This window comes from Tenrec ecaudatus, chromosome 10, assembly GCF_050624435.1.
Source record: "Tenrec ecaudatus isolate mTenEca1 chromosome 10, mTenEca1.hap1, whole genome shotgun sequence".
Lineage (NCBI taxonomy): Eukaryota > Metazoa > Chordata > Mammalia > Afrosoricida > Tenrecidae > Tenrec > Tenrec ecaudatus.
The window spans coordinates 119,413,635-119,433,524 of NC_134539.1; the positions used below are offsets into that span (position 1 = coordinate 119,413,635).

General features: G+C 52.3%; 1 protein-coding gene across 2 annotated transcripts in view; it reads left to right on the forward strand.

Moving 5' to 3' along the window:
* Positions 1-2,223: 2,223 nt before the first annotated feature.
* Positions 2,224-19,890, forward strand: part of HNF1B (HNF1 homeobox B) — a 61,490-nt gene continuing 43,823 nt past the window's right edge. Inside the window, exons 1-4 of one of the 2 annotated variants that reach the window (XM_075559267.1) lie at positions 2,224-2,567; positions 7,222-7,421; positions 13,412-13,676; positions 15,618-15,853. In XM_075559267.1, coding sequence (XP_075415382.1) covers positions 2,224-2,567; positions 7,222-7,421; positions 13,412-13,676; positions 15,618-15,853 — 1,045 coding nt within the window. The remainder of the gene's footprint in view (positions 2,568-7,221; positions 7,422-13,411; positions 13,677-15,617; positions 15,854-19,890) is intronic. The other variant, XM_075559269.1, reaches the window with a different exon arrangement.

Consider the following 19,890-nt stretch of genomic DNA (forward strand, 5'->3'; position numbering starts at 1 on the left):
AGTTAAACACAGAAACTGACCTTCATTACACTTGACTGATTCTATCATGATAGCAAGTGAGAGAAAGAGAGCTTGTTCTTCAGGGACATACACTCTGAGCACTTCATGATCCTTGTTGAGAGGAACTGGGGAGCCAGGGAATGTTTCCCTTGAGGCTGAACTGCTCAGGGCAGAGGCCTGCCACGCTTCACAACAAAGCAGAAAACAATGAGGTGAAAGTAAGAGTCCCAATTTCCATGAACTTAACATTTCTTGTTGCAAGAGAAGCTATGCAGAGTGGCATTAACCTTCCCTGCAGACAGCCACCCCAATTTTTCTCAGCCTCCAGAGGCAGGTGGCCAAGCCATGTGTTCAAAGGAGCAGCCCAGCTCTTTAGCAGTGAGGCTTGGACCAATGGACCAGGGGTTTCAGCACACCTCCACCTGGAAGATGGAACCCTAACTCAGCCCATGAGAACTGCAGACCTTTCCTCTAGCCAGAAATACCCTTCTCTCTGTAACCCAACCCAGGCTTCCTAACTGTCCTTTTAGAGATGGGGGAGGTAGGAGAACTCGTTTAGAAAGAAACTTCTTGGCAAATTCTGGATTTGTGTCCCTAAGCTTCTCAGTGCCTTCAATGCCACAGCTAACCACCAGTTGTTCAAGGTGAATCGCCTTGACTGAGAACACCAAGCTTCCGGAGGAGGGGGCCATGAGTTTAGACCTCTGGGATTTGTGCAGTCCCACACTAGAAGGTGTGCACACTATCGGGAGCCCATGGGCTTTGCGTGGGGCTTCATTTAACAAGAGGCTTTCGTAGTTTCTTTGGTTCACAGATGAGGGGAAGGAGGTTCCCAGGAGAGGAGGGTCGGTGAGATGGCTCTCAATGCACCCTTCCCCTGTTCTTCTTTCTGCAGGCCAGGTCCCACACAGGTAGGTCTGGGTGAGCCTCAGGCACTTAGCCTTCCTTCCCCCTCAATGCTGCGGGGATAAGCGGGCCAAAGCCCCAAAGGCGGCGGGTGCGGGAAACCCCACGGCATCCTTCAGAGCCTAGGCCCGAGTGGAAAACAAACTTCTTGCGGACAGCGATTTTGTCTGAGCCGACTCCTTCTGCCGTTCAGGGCTCGCGCCACCACCGCGATGACCTCGCGTCCACAAAATCCGGTCCCTGGCGCCGGTAACTGGAGCTGGAAACAAACCAGAAATCAGTGGGCACCGCGGGGAGCCGGATTGGCTTTCCCCGCCGGCGAGGAGGCCCCACCAGCCTGGTTTTGCTCCCAAAGCGGAGGCGCTTGGGTTTGTCGGCGCCGGCACTGGGTCGTCCAGCGGCAGCCAGGCTGGGCGCCGGTGTGGCCCGCGCCTGGGGCGCTCGGCTCGGGCGGCTCCCTCCGGGCAGAATGAGCCAGCGAAGCCTACGGGCTTCGTCGGACCCTTTCCGCTCACCTGGGCCCGGGGAGCGGCAAGCCGAAACCTCCCAACCCGGCAGGTGGGCACCTCGGCCCTTGGCCCTTGGCTTCCGCAGCTGTAACCGAGGTAGAAAGGAATAGAGTACTATTTATTCACCCCACCTAACAGCACCCCACTTCCTCCAGCTCCCCGCGCGCCCAACCCCAAGCGACCAGTTTCTCCTCCCCTGGAGCTGGTTCTCCAGGCCCGCCACCGGCGTCGGCTGGAATGCCTTCTCTGTTCTTCACAAGGCCCCTGTCACCTCGTTTCTCCGAGAACCCCCCAACTTCCTCGCGTTGTCACCTGAACCACCGAAGCCGTTTCTTCAGCTCAGGCAGGTCCGCAGTCAATGGAAAAGCCCCGGAGCTGCAAACTACTGGCTTAACAAGTCCAAAGGTCATTCAAGCTTGGCTGATAACCAGGCCTTGGAAAAGACGGCCTTTAGCCCCCCCAGCGTGAGGACGACGGCTCCCGGAGCGCCCTGCTCCGGCCGGGGCCCCGGCGCTCCCCGTCTGCCCCTAGTGTGGGCCCTCGCGCTCGGTTTTCCCCCTCCCCGGAAAGTCCGGCCCGTCCCACTCATTTGCATATCTTATATGGCCTAATGGTGGCGATCATGGCAAGTTAGAAGTTTTCTGACTCCTCTCGGAGGAGACTCCGGGACCACGGGGAACAACAGGTGGTAGGAGGCTGAAGGGTGGAGGGGTTCCTGGACTTGGGGTTCGCTGGTGAAAGTCCCCCTCCACCCTCCTCTGTGGCACCCACCCATCCCCTGTCCCCCTTCTGTTCGCGTCCTTGGAAAATGGTGTCCAAGCTCACCTCGCTCCAGCAAGAACTCCTGAGCGCCCTGCTGAGCTCCGGGGTCACCAAGGAGGTGCTGGTCCAGGCCCTGGAGGAGTTGCTGCCATCCCCGAACTTCGGGGTGAAGCTGGAGACACTGCCCCTGTCCCCTGGCAGCGGGGCCGAGCCCGACACCAAGCCGGTCTTCCATACCCTCACCAACGGCCACGCCAAGGGCCGCCTATCCGGGGACGAGGGCTCCGAGGACGGAGACGACTATGACACCCCTCCCATCCTCAAGGAACTGCAGGCGCTCAACACCAAGGAGGCGGCGGAGCAGCGAGCCCAGGTGGACCAGATGCTCAGGTAGGCGCCTAGCGAGATTGGAGGTGGACGCCCGAGACTCCTGGGCCCTGTTAGAGTGACACTGCCCTCCACCACTTTCACCAGGCTGTTTCCCACCAGGGGAGTACCCTGAGGAGGGCGAGGGGGGGGAGGGAATCCCCACCTGTCTTCCAACACTGGACCCCTCCCGATGTCTCAGCCCAAAGGTCTGGGACCCCGAGGCTTCCCCTTCCCTGTTTAGGACCAGGGCGGGGGAGTCAGCGAGGCCTTCCAGGTAAGGCTGGGGTTCCGCGGGAGAACCGGCCGCTGCGAAACCCTTTGCGCAAGGTTCCCCAAGCGGCTGGAGGTTGCAGGTGGGTGCGGAGGGACGGCGGCAATTTCCTGGGCCGCGAGGCTCGGGCCGCACTAGCCCCAGGCCACACTCACTTTTCTCGGTTGCGGCCTCAGGTCAGGGAAGTCGCAGGCCAGCCTGGGGCGCGGCGTCCCCGGGTTGCTAGCTGAGAGGCAGGCGGCACCCAGAGGCAGGATCTCAGAAGCCAGTTCCCTGGTGGTCACCTGCGCTACTTGCTCCGGTGCAAAAGCCCGGATGCTTCCCCCAAACCTGTTTCCATTTGCAAGCGAAGTTGTTTGCCGGTCGAATGAGGTGACCCGTGCGGGGCAAAAGAACCCACGCGCTTAGGTCAGCGAAGGGCTAGTGCAGCCCCAAACCCAGCGTATTTGCTCGGTCGCGATCTGATAAAGGAGAGCGCTTGTCGGACTTGCCACCACCACTCTGGAGTTAGTTCCCTGGGGGTCAGGCAAGCTGGGGGTCTCTCCCAGGCCCAGGATCGTTTGTCGGACCTCACCAGCCATCCCGGGGCTTTGACAGCTAGTTACTAATTATCCCGGGAGCCCGCCGTCGCTCCCGGCCCGGGCTGCAGCTCGGAGCCGCTCGCCGAGGCTCAGACCCTGCAGCGCCTGGGGCTGAAGCCAACAGCAGCCGGCACCCAAGCCAGTCCCGGGACCCGGGCAGCTCGGCTCGGAGGCCAGCCCGCAGCGGCAATTAGCGAGGATATGACCTTGCATTTGAATTTGCACTCCGGAGACCTGGCGGCTTGGCCTTTAGTCTTGGTCATTAAGAGGGACTTATGTATCTACATATATATGGTTTTCCCCAGAAGTATTTTGCTTCGATGTGTTTTGAGGGTTTTGCATTCGCCTTGCCGGGTGTGGGCAATTTCTCCCGGGCTGGGGTGAGCGTCCCGGCTCACCCAAGGGGTCGGAAGTCGAGACCCTCGCAGCAGTTGGAGCATCAGCTCCGCCAGAAGGCTGAACGCAGGGGGGGCGGGGATGACCCCAGTCCCGGCCGCCTGCCACTGGGAGCCTACGGGGCCTAGGCCTTTCTGCTGGCCGCCGGCGCCCGCTTGCTGGCCGGAAGCTTGGGGGAACCCGGGAAGTCCGAGGGGACCGAGGGCGCCTGTGCACCCAGTCCCGCGCGCCTGGCTGGTCGCTGCAGAGATGTAACATAAACTACAGCACGTGGAGTTGGGGTGTTATTAATTTATTTCTATAAATCATCAACAGAAAGATACACAAAGGGCCGTGATTAGGTTGAAAAGAGAGGCGGGTTATTCATTGGTGAAGTTGTAAAGGCAGCTTACAGCGGGAAGGAAATCCCGACACTGCTGGCCGCTCCCCGTGCCACCCGGCCGCCGGACCCGGGCTGCCCGCGCTCCCGCCCGCCCAGCCGAGAGCCGCCGGGGAGAGCCTGCCCCGCCCGCGCGGGAGCCGACCTCGGCCTCTTCCCTTCGCAAAGCACCCCCCAGGGGGTGTGGGTCTGGAGGGCGGACTCCCTCTCCCGGGTGGGGACGCGGGACCCGTCCGGAGCCTTCTGGCCCTTTTCCGAACCGGAGCTGCCTGCGCTCCCTCCCCCGCCCCCGGGAGTGGTCAGACTTGATTAAAGTCATTTTTCAAGACAATGTGAGCGGCTCCCAGGTCACTGCACAGTGGGCTCCCGAGCGCCGGCACCGACCCGTCCGGTTCCCCTAAGCCAGAAAGTCAGAAAAGAAAAGGGGAAGGGACCCAGTTTGGGAGCGCAGGCCGTTCTTGCCCCCCTGGAGAGAAAGGACCGGCGGCGAGCCGGGGAGTGCGCGGAACCCTCGGTGCCCGGCCCGGCCTCGCTCGCGGGCTCGGGGGCCGGAGGCTTGGGGGCCTCGGCGGTTGGCAAATTCGCGACTTTCCTGGAAGCCCGAGCGGAGGCTTGGTAACCGTCGAGGGGCAACTTGTAGCGGCTCGTTCGTTTCTGCTCGCGGGCAGCAAAGTCCTTGTTTGGAAAGGACGTGGCTGCGCGGACAACGCGGGCGCCCGGTTCGGGCCACGGCCACCTGAGCTCCGGCCCCGGCGGCCGCGCGCTCCCGGAGATGGGCGCGTCGCCCGGGTTGGGGTCCTGCAGAAATCGCCGCATTTCCAAATTGAAGCCACCGTCGCCAACAAAACAAAAACGCTGTAGCTGGCGCTGCGTGCGCTGCCCCGTGGCCGCACGTGAACGCGGGGCCGGGGAGCCGTAAGGGTCTAACTGCACCCCCAGCTCAGCCCTGCGCTGCGGGCTTCAAGGTTTCAGCTGTAGTTGAATGGGGTTTTCGTTCGCTGTCGGGTTTTGTTTGTTTGTTTTTTGGGGGGGGCGTTTTTCAAACCTTCCCAATTATTGAGCACTCTTTTCCATGGAAACTTTCCGCACTGAAGACATTACATTATTTCGTTAGGTTTCTTAAATACGCAACACGAATTTAAAACAAAACAAAAATAGGGAAGAAAGCTGTGTTTAAAGTATTATCAACCTTTAAAATCTCAGTGCGTTTCCCAACTTTTAAAACTATTGTTCGAATCTGTTGGAAGTGTTTTTACACCCTAGAAATAACTGGAAAAAATTGGCCCGAGGTTACCTTTCAAATGATTTCTGATGCTTAAATACCCATGTCCGAAATGCTTATTTTATATATGTGTGTATATATGTAGATGTATATATATATATATATATATATTTTAAACTCAAGGTCACTTTCCAAGTTTGAAACCATAGTTAAAAAAAAGAAACCCTACAGAGTTTTCTCATTTTGTTTTTCTTGTCAATAAATTATTGCATATGATTTGCAAGTACCTTTGAGAATACTTGAGAATTCCATTATTAATTTACATATAATTAATACAAAACGTTTACATTCCTCAAAAGCTCTTCATCAAAATCCAAAGTTTCCTGAACTTCATATCCAGGATAGTTTAAATAATCCCAACTACTCAAATACTTACAAAATATCTCAGTCTAATTAATGGGTTTTTTATTAAGTAAAGTAAATTTTATTTGACAAATATAGATGGCATGTAGAAATAAATTGCCAATTACATTGCAACATTGTATCTGTCTTGGCTTTTCTCTTTAAATCATTTTTTATTGTTTCACTTGAAACTGATATTTCCCCTCGTTTTTCCAAGTCATATCTGACAATTTTATATAGCATATCCGGCCTAGAGGGATGTTGGTTTTTTAAGTTAAATATGCATTAAATAGTGGATGTGGATGTATTGATTCTTCAATTATTTATTTGCAGTGTACATTACTGTCTAAATTTCTAATTTTAAATAATATCTCTCATTTTTAAGTCACTATACAATGAGAAAAAAGATGAAGTTGAAAAGCAGTTTAAATAAATAAAATTCATGCATTTTCTACCTGAAAATGCATTGTTAATGGCATTGCTCTTAAAAAGCTGTTTGTCCTGTGAGTTTATGCAAAATGAAAAATATACCTGTGTCTGTCCCAAGCTTGACATTGATTAGAAGCAGTGATTTCCAGATACTTTCACATCGTATCAGAATAGACAGTATTTGGGAACTCAGGGCACTTAGGATTGTTAATTAAAATGTTAAATTAAAGTGACTTTCTCCATTGGGTTGATATGGGAGGTAGGGCTGTAAATAAGATGTATATATTTAAAACTTCACTTGCTTTGTCTTCCTGGAGTGAATGATTGCTCAGTTGCAGAGAGGAAGATATTCTATTTCTTAGAACTTCTCTACCTCTTTAAGAATGGTGAAATATCTGGTTAAGAAGCCCTTGCTTCTCAGGAAGGGAAGGATCACATGTATCACCCACCCCCCACCCCACCCTCCACGTTATAGAAAAAAGAGTGAGGCAGTCATTCAGAAGAAAAGTAAAGTGAGAGAGGGCTAGTTGGAAATTATGTGAACTTAAAAATGGATTCTAACCCACACACTGCCCCATCACTGCAGGCCCAACCCAATCGCAAGCTGATGGCATCCCTCCTTTCCAATTGTCCTTTGCCTTTTAAGGTTCTTGCATTCTGGGACAATGAAGGGAAGTAAAATAAAGCAAGAGCCTTTTTTTCCTCCCCAGGAGGAGATCAGATACTGGCAGGGCCCTCCTATTCCTGAAGATGGGAAGTCTAGCTTTATCTTTTCCCTCCCACCTTTGGGAGAGAGTAAACCGCATGGGGTGTCACCGCTTGGTCCGTCTAGATTCCAATTTGGCCTTGTGCCGCTCCCTAGGATAGAACTAGAACAGGTGAAGAAATGGGTGAAGATTAAAGTTTGCATCGAGCTTAGCTAAAACCCCGAGAAAGAAAATATTTCTCCCTGGGCATTGCCCACCAGCATCCTAACCATCTTCTTCTCTGTCTAGTGAGGACCCTTGGAGGGCTGCCAAGATGATCAAGGGCTACATGCAACAACACAACATCCCCCAGCGGGAGGTGGTTGATGTCACAGGCCTGAACCAGTCTCACCTCTCCCAGCATCTCAACAAGGGCACGCCTATGAAGACCCAGAAGCGCGCTGCACTGTACACCTGGTACGTCAGAAAGCAGCAGGAGATCCTCCGACGTAAGTGCTTTCATCCTGGAGTGGCCTAATTCTGATCCCTGGGGGTTGCCCGGGTTTCCCCTTCACCAAGAAGGCCTCCGGCACCGGTGCTTGGGGAATACGTGAAAGTTAGCAGGTGGATTTGGCTTTCGTAATTGCAGTACACCAAGCTGCCTTGAATCAGCCCTGCTTTCTGTCCCTTACTAGACAACACCTAGTTGCTTTGACAAGCTCCCAATGTGTGCAATGCACCTTGATGTTCTTGGTGTCTGCTGCTCTTTGAAACCAAGTAGGTAACAGGGTGGGATTGGCTTCCCCAAGGGCTAAGCATAGCCCCTTGATAGAAGACTGTGGTCAGTGTATCCAAAGAAGACATGTCACATCGGTGGGCTATTACTGTGATTTTTCTCCCCAAAGGGGAAGGATTAAAAATGTAGAGTGTCTGCCTAGATATACTCAGCACCTGACCCTTGACTGTTTATTGGTGAGCAGGAGACTGCACTCTGAAATAATTTGGTGGGGATCATTCACATTTTTCAAAACTGGTAGTTTGGGGACCCCGCTGGGCTGGTGAGCCTGTCTAATGAAGGAGTCCCATCTAGCTATGGCGGTCACAGTAAAGGTGTCTGCCTTTGGAACTCTGGCCAACGGATCCCTGTCACTCCCACCCCCACCCCCAAATGTCCTGTCTGTCCCGAGGGGAGCTTGGAAGTCCAGTTGGATGGCAAGAGCTTGACTAAGGTGTTCTTTTTAGTTTTGCAAAGTAGACTTCCACTTTACCCTCCACTTCTTTGCACGCGGCCCTCTCCTGCAGAGGTGTTTCTGACATTGTTCACTCTCCCACATCCCGTCCTTGGTGCCCAGAGTGCTCTGACTTTGTCCAGAGGTAACTGTTCACCACTTGCTGGGTTGAGGCTTGTTCCCTCTCACTGGCTGTTCTGTTTGGGTTTGGGTTTTATGGGTTGTTTGTTTTTTTAAGCATCCTTATTCCCTGCTCTGAGATGCTGTAGTCAGTATTTATTGTCTCCAGGTCTCGAAAGGCCTTCATGGTGGAGGGAACTGTTGTAGGCAATCATCTCTTCTCGTGGTTGCTTGGTGGCGCCTCAAGTAGACAGATTGGAAATAAGTAAAATCAGGGCTGTTGGCTGCCTGCGTGCGGAGACGCTTTTTAAGGATGGGTGAACCCCTCACCCCTGGCGACTGGCTCTTTAAAATTGTGTCCTTGAGATGAACCACTGCTCGGTAGTTCATGGAGAGTCCAAGAAAATGCACAGAAGCCAAGTCTTCAAAGCCCCGAGGACTCTTGGGCCAGCCTGCCTTCAGATCCAAGCTGTGTGAGGCCTTTCCTGGCTGAGCTGCTTCGGTGCTCCAGGAGCTGCCCCGCCGAGAGGGGGAGGGGCAGGAAAGGCCACTGGAAAGGGCTGAGCAGAGGAAAGGCTCTGTCATCTTCTCAAGTATCTTGGGAGATGTTTTTACAAAAATGGACAGAGGTCCCTGCAAGAGTTTTGTTGTTGTTGTTATTGTTTTAAAGTCACATGAGTCATAGAGTTAAGAAACTTCGTTCTGTAAATAGCATATGTCCTGCTATTCTGGGTCAAAAATTATGCTGGGGGTGCGTTGGGGGAGAATTATGCTAGGCTGTGGGACATACAAGTGTAGGGACTTACAGACTTCACCACCTAACGAGGGAGACTTAAGAAGAGCTGTTAGACAGGCAGACACAGGGGGCAGCAGACCGATGGGCCAGTTGCCTAGAGAAGTTGACAGAGCCTTAAAAGGGTTCCTAGAGAAAGTGACTTTGGAGCCAGGTCTTGAAAGGTGAGAGATGGATGAATGGGATAAAAATTGCGAAGGCAGAGGAAGAAGAGGGGAGCCCAGGCCTGGGCTGGCAAGCACGCAAAGAGGAGAGCAAGAGGGTAATGTTCATGTAAATTCAGGATGTACATTTCCTGAGCATTCAAAATAAGTGGTCGTATTCCTGGACACTTCTGCACATCCAGGATCCTTGTCTAAACTTGATGCCAGGTCTATTAGGAGGGAGCAGAAGGTGATTTCTCCAAGTTTCTTCCGGGGTGGCCATCAACATTTCTTCCTCCCCGGAAGCCTCTGAAAGGAGGGAGAGGGGAGTGGACGGTGGTTGAAAGGTGTGTGGATGGGCCAAACTTCCAACCATTGAGAGAGGCTGGAGCCAAACTTTTGAGTGGGACAGACCCTGAAAGCAGGTCTGCCTGCCTGGCCCTGCCATACTCTGGGTTTCAGGCTGCTGTTTCCCCAAAGGGCAGTAGGGAGACAGTCACAATCCCCACACTGTGGGGTGGCTGTGTGTGGGTCTTACATCCACCCCAAAATAAAGCTTCAGGAGTTGATTTCGTTACTTCCACGTAAGTCAGCTTTGAGGGTTTGGTGGATGTGTCTTTGGTTTTTGGTAAAGGACGCATTAGTTGGTGGTCTGTTATGTTAGCGTCTACAGGTGTGTATCTTGGTTCTTGCCCCAAGACCCTGAAACTTGAGCAAGTCTTTTAGCTGTCTGAACCTCAGTTGCTTCATCTGTAAAGTGGAGGTCTAGAAAGGCTGCCAGAAATGGTCAGTGTTATCCCACCTGTTCACTTGACATGATGATCTCAAATGGATCCCAAGTCCTTGGAGGAGCATTCCTGGCTGTGGATACTATTCATAGTCGTTCCAGGAGGTCACCCAAGACCAGAGGGAGGAAAGGAGACACTGAGTCAGACCCTGCCGAGCAGGGCACTTCTTTCTCCCCCGTTTGATTGACCCTCAAGTCCCAAGCCTGATAGAGCTGAAGAATAAGTAACATCCGCGTGGGAGCTCTTTAAGAAGTGTAAGCTCCGTAGGAAGAAATTCAGGTCATCGTCCTGCTGATCATCAACCCAACTAGGGGTTTTCTAAAAGACTGTTTCATGCCACTTAGGTTTTTAAGCAGGACCATGACACAGGTGGGAAAGCTAAGTGACCCTAGAATGAAGCAACTTGGCTGGGATCCTATATTATTCCATGAGTGTGTGATTTCCTGTTACTATCTTTGGCAGCAACTCAGGCATCTAAAGCAATTGTTGGGCACCAAGGAAAGTCGAGCCCTAAGGTAGCGTGAGAACCATCCAGAGTGGGTGGCTCAGAAATCAAAGGCCCCACAGACAAGCTCAGCCCATCCACCCAGGAGACTGCTCATTAATCTGCCAATTAACCAGCAACTAATCAAACAAAATTTAGCATCATCTGCAGCTAGGACCCTAAACTAAGTCCAGGACAACTTGGAATTCCACTGCTCTCCAGTGATAAAGCAACATGGAAATGGGTTCTGGGTGAGGTAGATGAAAGATCATGTTGGTAGGGTGTTGTGGAAGGGATTCAAGCATTAAATCATGGCCTGACTTTTGAAGCATAAAGATTTCAGATTCCTGGGGACTGAGCATGATAGTGGGACAGGAGGAAAGTCAAGGGAAATAGAGGAAAGAGCTGGGAGGCAAAGGGCATTTCTAGAGGTCTAGATAAAGACATGTACATATGCAAATATATTTATACATGAGGATGGGGAAATAGATTTATGTGCCTATAGTTATAGGTTTAGTATTAAGGTAGCAGAAGGACATTGGGCCTCCACTCAAGTACTCCCTCAATGCAAGAATACTTTCTTCTATTAAATTGACATTCCATGATGCTCACCTTCCTGACACAATCGCTGAAGACAAAGCGGTTGCATAAGCAAATGTGGTGAAGAAAGCTGATGGTGCCCGGCTATCAAAAGATATAGCATCTGAGGTCTTAAAGGCTTGAAGGTAAACAAGCGGCCATCTAGCTCAGAAGCAACAAAGCCCACATGGAAGAAGCACACCAGCTTGTGCGATCACAACGTGTCAAAGGGATCAGGTATAAGGCATCATCAGAACAAAAAAATCTTACCATAGTGAATGAAGGGGGAAGTGCAGAGTGGAGACCCAAAGCCCATTTGTAGGCCACTGGACATCCCCTTGCAGAGGGATCTAGGGGAGGAGACGAACCAGCCAAGGTGCGATATAGCACCAATGAAAAATACAACTTTCCTCTAGTTCCTAAATGCTTCCTCCCTGCCCCCACTATCATGATCCCAATTCTACCTTGCAAGTCTGACTAGACCAGAGGATGTGCACTGGTACAGATAGGAACTGGAAACACAGGGAATCCAGGGAGGATGATCCCTTCAGAACCAGTGGTGTGAGGGGCGATACAGGGAGGGTAGAGGGAGAGTGGGTTGGAAAGAGGGAACTGATTACAAGGATCTACATGTGACCTCCTCCCTGGAGAATGGACAACAAAAAAGTGGGTGAAGGGAGATATCGGACAGGCCAAGATGTGGCAAAATAATAATTTATAGATTATCAAGGACTCATGAGTGGGGGGAGTGGGGAGGGGAAAAATGAGGAGCTGATGCCAAGAGCTTTAGTGGAGAGCAAATATTTTGAGAATGATGAGAGCAATGAATGCACAGATGTGCTTTACACAATTAATGTATGTATGGATTGTGATAAGAGTTATATGAGCCCCTAATAAAACAATTTAAAAATTTTAAAATATATTTTTTAAAAGATTTCAGATTTCAACTGTCCAAAGAAAGAAAAGGCTCCATCTATAATAACAGCCTGTCCAGACTCATGACCCCCCAGGACTCATCATGACTGGACAGTGTGGCCTTCATGGCTCTGAGACTGGCAGCCCTGCTTCATGCAGGTGTGAGGGAGAAAACAGCAATGCTCTCTCTCCTCCGAGTAAATATTGATACTCATGTCAACTGCTTAGGATAAGGTATTGTCACTGGTCTGAGCTGCTGCCTGTCTTTTTTTATTCATTCAACTAAAACTGTCTTCAGGATCACAGTATGCCTGGGCCCTGGGCGTTAGACAGCCAGGGACCACGGTTCTGCCTACTTGTATCCTTATCCATTCCATTAAGCACAATTTCTGGAAAGACCTCATGCTTACGTCTTCTGACGTGCCATATTTCACAGCTGTGGGCAAATCTGGGAGATTTTTCCTTCTTCAGCTGCCGCTCCCATGAACTTAACCCTGGGCCCACACAGATGAGATGATTTGTGACATAACGAGCGTCTTCTTTTTCTAATACAAAGCTTCAATTTCTATCAAAGCAGTCCTCAAAAGATTTTGGATTGGGGGGTTACTTAGAGAGTCCAACATCCTCGTGTGAATTAAACCACCCCAGACCCATGGCCATCTCATGGTTTCTAACACACGATGACACTGGAGAACGGAACAGGACTGACCCATAGGGTTTCTTAAGGCTGTAAATCTTTATGGACTCTCTCACACAGCAGCTGATGGACCTTTTGGTTAGTAGTCTAGTAGCTGAGCATTTTAACCACTGTGCTACCAGGGGGCCTTTATTATGTGAAAAGTCGGGATATGTAGAGAGCAATCTAAGTCAGTGGTTCTCAACTTTCCTAATGCTGCGGCCCTTTAATACAGTTCCTCATGTTGTGGTGACATCCCCCCAAACCATCAAATTATTTTTGTTCCTCTTTCATCACTGTAATTTTGCTATTCTTATGAATCAGGTGAACCCTGTGAAATGGTCTTTCGACCCCAAAAGGGGTCGCGGCCCACAGGTTGAGAACTGTTGGCCTAAGTGCAAATATTAATTGTGCTCACCCTCCTGATATCAAGATACAATGTCCAGGATTCAGAGTGCTTCTTGAGGTCTGAGGCCCAGTGAGGTGACAGCACACATTAAGCATTGCTCTTAGCACAGAGGCTGTCTTTGTGCTCCTCTACAGAATGAGGAGGATGGCTTTGGAGAAAATCGGGGTGGGCAGTAAGGAGGCCCGTGTGTGGAGATTCACCTCCGGAGCCCTCCCACCCCTCTCCCTATGGAATGCCAGCTCACAAAGTTGAGGAGTGAAGAGCAAAAGTGTCTTTTGTCTGTCTACCTGTCTGTCTACCTGTCTGTCTACCTGCTGAGTAAAGGCTACAGACCCTATCAAATCTACTCCTTTCTCTTTTCAGAATTCAACCAGACAGTCCAGAGTTCTGGAAATATGACAGACAAAAGCAGTCAGGATCAGCTGCTGTTTCTCTTTCCAGAATTCAGTCAACAGAGCCAGGGGCCTGGGCAGTCCGATGACTCCTGCTCTGAGCCCACCAACAAGAAGATGCGCCGCAACCGGTTCAAATGGGGGCCCGCATCCCAGCAAATCTTGTACCAGGCCTACGACCGGCAAAAGAACCCCAGCAAGGAAGAGAGGGAGGCCCTAGTGGAGGAGTGTAACAGGTAACAGCGCCAGGAGCTCACTCAAGCATGCAGGCCGGCACGTGGACCCAAGAGCCATCCCTAGTCCTGGGATCTTGAGGTACTGCGTGTCCACCAGCCAGCTGCCGGCTGCCATCAAATAGATTATGGAACTAAGCTGCCGGTGGTTTTCAATGGCTGACTTTTTTAATCTTTCAAAAACTCTTCATTGGGAATTGGTTTTCCATTCAACAATCCGTACACATGTTGTTGCATCTCATGCTTTGCAGTCCCTCCTGGTAACATCCCTTAGCCCACTTCCTCCCTGTGTTTCCTGTTTCTGTTCCTCCTCCCTTCCTAACCCTCTGAACTTTGTCCTCGGGGAAAGGCTGCCCTTTGGATCTCACGTGGTTCATTGTTCGAAGGTGTGTGCACGTCCTTTGTGCTTTCTGTTCCCCTCAGAGACTTGCCTCTTGTTTGGGCTGAAAACTGTCCCCGTGGCTGATGTTTCACAAGTCACTTGCACCTCTGGGTGGATGCCAACCTCCAACCTGTCCATCAGTGGCCAAGTACGGTCGCCATTTTTACCGCTTTGTGGCTAAATCAAGATTTCCCTAAATGTCTTCCACAGAGCCCTACTCTTAATGTTTGGAATAAGTCTGAGAAACAGCACGTGCGCCCTACTTAGGAAGTCGCAACACAGACGCGTAATCTTAAAGGCTCAGAGAAGTCCTGCGGTAAAGAAACCCATTGCATTGTGTTGGCTTGGTGGTTAACCAAGTCAACGATTCCCTGCGAAGTATGCCTCGTGGGAAACATTCTGGAGGATGCTGGCTTAAAACATAACACATGTGAAGCGACAATTATGTGACCCCATACATGACAAGACAAAAACTACGCTTCACTGCCAAATCTTGCACCTGTTAGCCCAAAAGGAAGCTTGCCAGGCTAAAAGAATTGGTCAGGTCTCTTCAGAACCCCTTGACTCGGCAGCTGTAGTTGGGCTGCTAACTGCAGGAGAAAGATGGGGCGGGGCTTTCTACGCCCATGAAGAGTTCAAGTCTTGGAAACCCTCAGGAGCAGATCTACGCTGTCCTGTAAGGTCACTATGAGCCAGCATCGAATTGATGGCAGCGAGTCTGTTGTTTGTTTTCACAGCTCGTGTACGAAAATGACCGGAAAGCTTTGGGGCATGGTTTTCTTTCCTTCCTGCCCTCTCTCTTCTCTGACTTTTACAAGTGCTGTTCTTCGATTAGCCAAACCCTGTGGGCTCCTTCTCTCTCTCCGGGCTGGATCAGCTTCAGCAATGGAAGGATGCCACCAGGCCAGTCGGGCCAGGAAGTAGAGAGGAAGCAGCAACAGCCTCTAGAGGCCGCAGAGTCCTCAGTCTATGGTTCTGTTCCCTCTGCTGCGAGAGGTGCGTCCTGCACCAGTGGTGCCTAAGACACCTCTCACACCTGGATTCAGGGTCTTCTCAGCATTGATAAAACCCCCCTAGCCAGGCCTTTAGAAGGGACTCCTGGGCTGAGAATGCGATCTCTGCCTTCCCTCAGGCTTCTGTACCCAAGCCTTTCAGAGAGAGTGCTTCGAATGGACTTAGGCAGAAGCAGCAAAGGTCTTGGATGGGGTGGGGAGAATGGCAAAACCAGGTGGTGGCAGGTGGCCCAGGCTGGACCTTTCTCTTAATCATCTGGCTCCAGCTGGCTCTCTGGTCTTCAGAAACCACCTCACAGCCCTGTCTCCCCGACTTCTAGCACAGCATCCCTGGCCCCAGACCTGTGTTTAAGGCCCACACAAGCGCTCATCATCAGATGATTCAATGGTTGTGTGTGTTTTCCCCTCTAGCCAGCATTTTCCTCAAACCCCACCCTCTCACTCTAACCGCAGCCTCCCCACACTTCTAACCAAGACTGCTGTGACTTTGTGTCTGGGGGTCCACCCCTGGCTACCATCATTCACGATCTGGCCTCTGTCTATTCCCAGGGCAGAATGTTTGCAGCGAGGCGTCTCCCCATCCAAAGCTCATGGTTTGGGCTCCAACCTCGTCACTGAGGTCCGTGTCTACAACTGGTTTGCAAATCGCAGGAAGGAAGAGGCATTCCGGCAGAAGCTGGCCATGGATGCCTATAGCTCCAACCAGACACACAGCCTGAACCCACTGCTGACCCACGGCTCCCCCCACCACCAGTCCAGTGCCTCTCCGCCCAACAAGCTGTCAGGTAAGCAGGGCCTGGGCTTCTCCGCCAGCTCTCACCCGGCCTGTGGATTTTCATGGGAGCTTGTGCTTTGGGATGGCACTGGTGCTGGTCCCTCCCATTGTTCACTGATCCTTGTGACAAGGGCACACCCGGCTCTCCTTAGGTTTCTCCCAAATCCTTCTCCACACTTCACTGTCCGAGGGAGCTCGGCCGCCAGCAAGCTGGTTGTCTCCATTTTCTGCTCTTCTCCCCGTGTGGCTGTTTAGAGGACTGGTGTTCAGTTAAGCACGTGTTTCAGCAGTCGCTGTGGTGGAGGAGGCGTTTCTCCCCTTCGTCTTGGTCCAGCTCCCAGCCCTGACCCTCTGTCCAGCTGTAGCTGAAGCTCAGGTGCCCTTAGGAAAGGACCATGCAAGGGGCAGGGTTTGCTTGTTGGCTTTTGTGCTCCTCCAGGGTGGCATCCGCCACTTAGAATCTTCACAGTGGTGAGTGAGCCAGAGCCCATGGAGTAGCTACTGCAGCATGCCAGCTCTGGGCTGGATTAGTGATGCCTCTTCCCTGACGTTTGGTTTGTCACGATGTCATCTTTTTTGTTTTCACATTAAAAGATCATTTTATGGGGGGCTCTTCCAGCACAGAGAACAATACGTGCATCGATTGTATCAAACATATTTGTGCATATGTTGCCATCATTCTTTTCTAGACATTTCCTTGCTACTGAGACCTTGGTATCGGCTCCTCTTATTTCCCTCTCTCGCCCTCTACGAGGTACTCTTGCCTCCTCCTCGTGGGAAGACATCCTTAAAGGCGAAGTGCTGGCTAAAGCACACACTGGGGTTGAGTCCTTCTACTGCGACTTAGTTCTTTCAAGAATACTGGCTTTCCGGATCAGTGTGCTTATCAGGGTCTCTTTGGTGCCCATGTGGACAGAGTATGGCACGATCTCCTTCCCGCTCTGGGCTAGGGCTTACAAAAGACAAGCCAAGGCCTGTTTTTGACTGTCTGAGTTGATTCCGAAACCGTTCCTCCCCTCACTGACTGTTGACCTTCTGTGGGGAGAGGTCTGAGATCTGAGCATTAACCCAAATGTTGGAGCAACTAATATCATCCGGGTCGGCCCAGAGCCACCAACATTTGGTCTCCAGTCACGTACGGAAACCTCCTAAGGGAGACTTGGGAGTCCCCCATCTTCAAGGGTCTCTAGAAGCCAGAGACTGTCCACAGCATGTCCTGGGCCAGCGCCAGTGCCAGCACCAGAAGCTTCTTGAGCTTCTGGAAGAGGAGAAACTTCCGTTTGCTTTTAAGAGGCAAACCTGCCCCCGGACAAATACTGCATGGGGTGCAGAAGTGAACACCTCTACGGAAATTAGGGCAGGTTCAGAGGACAGCGGCAAAGGCCTGGGGCTGGCCTGGGCAGGCCGGGAGCCTGGGAGCCCTGGCTGCCCCAGATACAGAGCTGGATCTAGGCGCTGCAGGGGGTGTGGTTGGGGCGAGGGGCATTATTGCAAAGACAATGGCCATTGTGCTGGGACCTGGGATCTCCACACCAAAGTCAGGGAGCCTGCTCGCCAAACAAAGGCCCAGCAGCTTTCTGACAAGCTGGGGTTGTGTGGAGGTCACCACAGGGCTGTTAGCTTAAGCATTCTATGCTTAAGGCTCGAAGGACCTGAGCAGGTATTGGAAGCTGGAGGGGGGCTGTGAGAGGTAGCCCTGATGCTCCTTCCTCTGAGGGAAGATGGGGTCCCTGTGCTGTCCCAGGAGTTTGGACCCTTTATAAAAAAAAAAAATCACGGCATGTTCAAACTGGGAGGGACTTGGGAGAAGGAACATAAGGTCCAGAAGGAGAGAGTGACAGCCATTGCAAAGACTGGGATTCAATTCTGCTGATGTCCACGCTCTCTGCTCACAGCCCTGGTGTGCACGGGGTGTTTACCAAGTGCCATGCAACATCCTGGGGACACACGGGACACACAGCCCCGCCCCTCCCCCCACACCTGGAGCTTCCCATCTAGTAGGAAAGGCAACATGCCAATGTGAGTGCCCCGAAACAGCTGGGGATCAAGATTATCTTTGGGGGGCTTCCTAGGGAAGGGCACAACAATGGGAGGTGGGATCTATTTCCAAGGAGCCCTGGTGGTGCAGTGGTTAAGTGCTTGACTGCTGACCAGAAGGGCGGCCTTGGAATCTGCCAGCGACTTTATGTAGCAATCAACTTCTGGAACCGTTCACAGCCTTGGGCCCCCGTGGGGCACTAACGCTCTGTCCTGGGGCTGGCTCTGAGTCAGAATCAACTGCATGGCAATGAGTTTTTGACACATCACTTCAGGGGCTCCGCGTCCTTCTGCCTCAATCTTCACTTGGGTCAAATCCAGGTAGCCCTGCCTCAAACCCTGGAACTGGATTCTCTGAGCTTACCTTTGAATTCTGGTTCAAAGCAGCCAGGTGGTCTCGTTGGGTTATGGACTTAACTTCACTGAGTCTGAGCTGCCCGTCTGGGACACAGAGCAAGAGCACCTCCCTCCCAGGGCCCCAGGTGGGCAAACCGCCTTTCCTTTCCTCTGATCCCCAAGGCCTACACAGCAGCCGTGGAAAGATGAAAGGGTGCAGAATTATTTTCCGTGTTCATTTCACGTTCCAGGACATGATTCCTAAGAGGGGAGGGGAGGGTCCTGGCCCAGGGTCTGGAAACAGAGGCAGCTGCTATGGTACTATGGTGGTCCTTTGTGCCCCTCTCTCCAGCTGCCAGCAAGGGACTTGAGCTGCACCAGCCTCCCCACCCCTCCCCAGGTACACCCTAGCTTAGGCGGGCCAGCGGCAAGCTCTCAGACAAGATCTGCAAGTAGGGAAGAGCTTAGCACATCCCCATCCCTGCCACCAAGCTGGGGCCTCCAGTCCCAAGGACATTCATTATAAATGCACAAGTCCATCCAGTGGCTGAGGCAACACCAACACCCAGGACCAGTCCTGGCAAGGTCTAACACTGGGTCCCCATCTCCTTGCCCCTCTGCCTCCTCCATCCTCCCCAAACTCCTGGGCACCTGGGAGGCTGGCAGCACCTATGGCCCTCGGTCTCTCTAAGCCGGCCTCTGCCCTCCCCAGCCATGGTGAGCTCCCTGTGGCCCACTTGCCCACGATGACCACAGTGTGACCCTGGTCCTGGAATGTCCGCACAATGGGGTGGCAGGAGGAGCACTTTGCCTCTGTCAGCGGCTGATTGGTTACAAGGTGCCCGACAAACACATTGTCAGCAGAATCAGCTGTTTTCAGTGTCCCCTCCTTGGCTTCACAATCACACGCCAGCATGCAGCCGGGGTTGTCATGGCATTGTCTCCCTATGCATGCTTAATTGACAATCACATTGGGGCTTTGACTCAGCCTGGCTGCCGCTGATGAGCCTTCATCTTTCCAGGGAGTGTCACAGGGGCAGCCTTTGTTTGCTCTTCTTGGGGGCCTGAAGTGACTGTAGCAGGGCCGGCAGCAGCCATTTATCTTCAGCCTGGAAGGCCTTTATCTGCCCCCTCCCCATTCCAGGGCTGGCCAGCAGGAGCCGTCCCTGGTTATAGGCCCCGTGACAGCCCATTCTGAGGCCTTTGAGCAGACCCGGAGTGATGGCCCCTACCTCCATTCTGGAGCAGAATCAAGTGAAAGGCCCCCAAAAGGTCAGAGGGCAGGGCTACCGCAAGGAAGAGGACTGGTTGGAGACTGGTGCTTATATTGATCGGTTCAAGGAGGAGGAGGAAGTTGGCGTGGGAGGGAAGTGGGGCCAGCCTCGGACCAGCCAGGCAATGTGGTTACGTGAGCCGCGCTGGCCTTGCTCTGGGATGCCTTCGCTCCAGCCTGCAGCAAACTGGGCTGTGGCCCCCCACTTCACTGAGTGAGAGGAAGGACCGAAGGGCTTCGGGCACCTTCACACTCCCCACATGACGCCGTGTAGAGAATAAGGTGGAGGCTCATTCTCCTGACAAGAGACTGAGGCCCAGGGGAGCCTCTGCACCTGGGAGGAGATGCTTGCTTCGGCGGCTGAGGCTCCTCTCTCCTTTGGAACTCCGTTCTTCTCTATC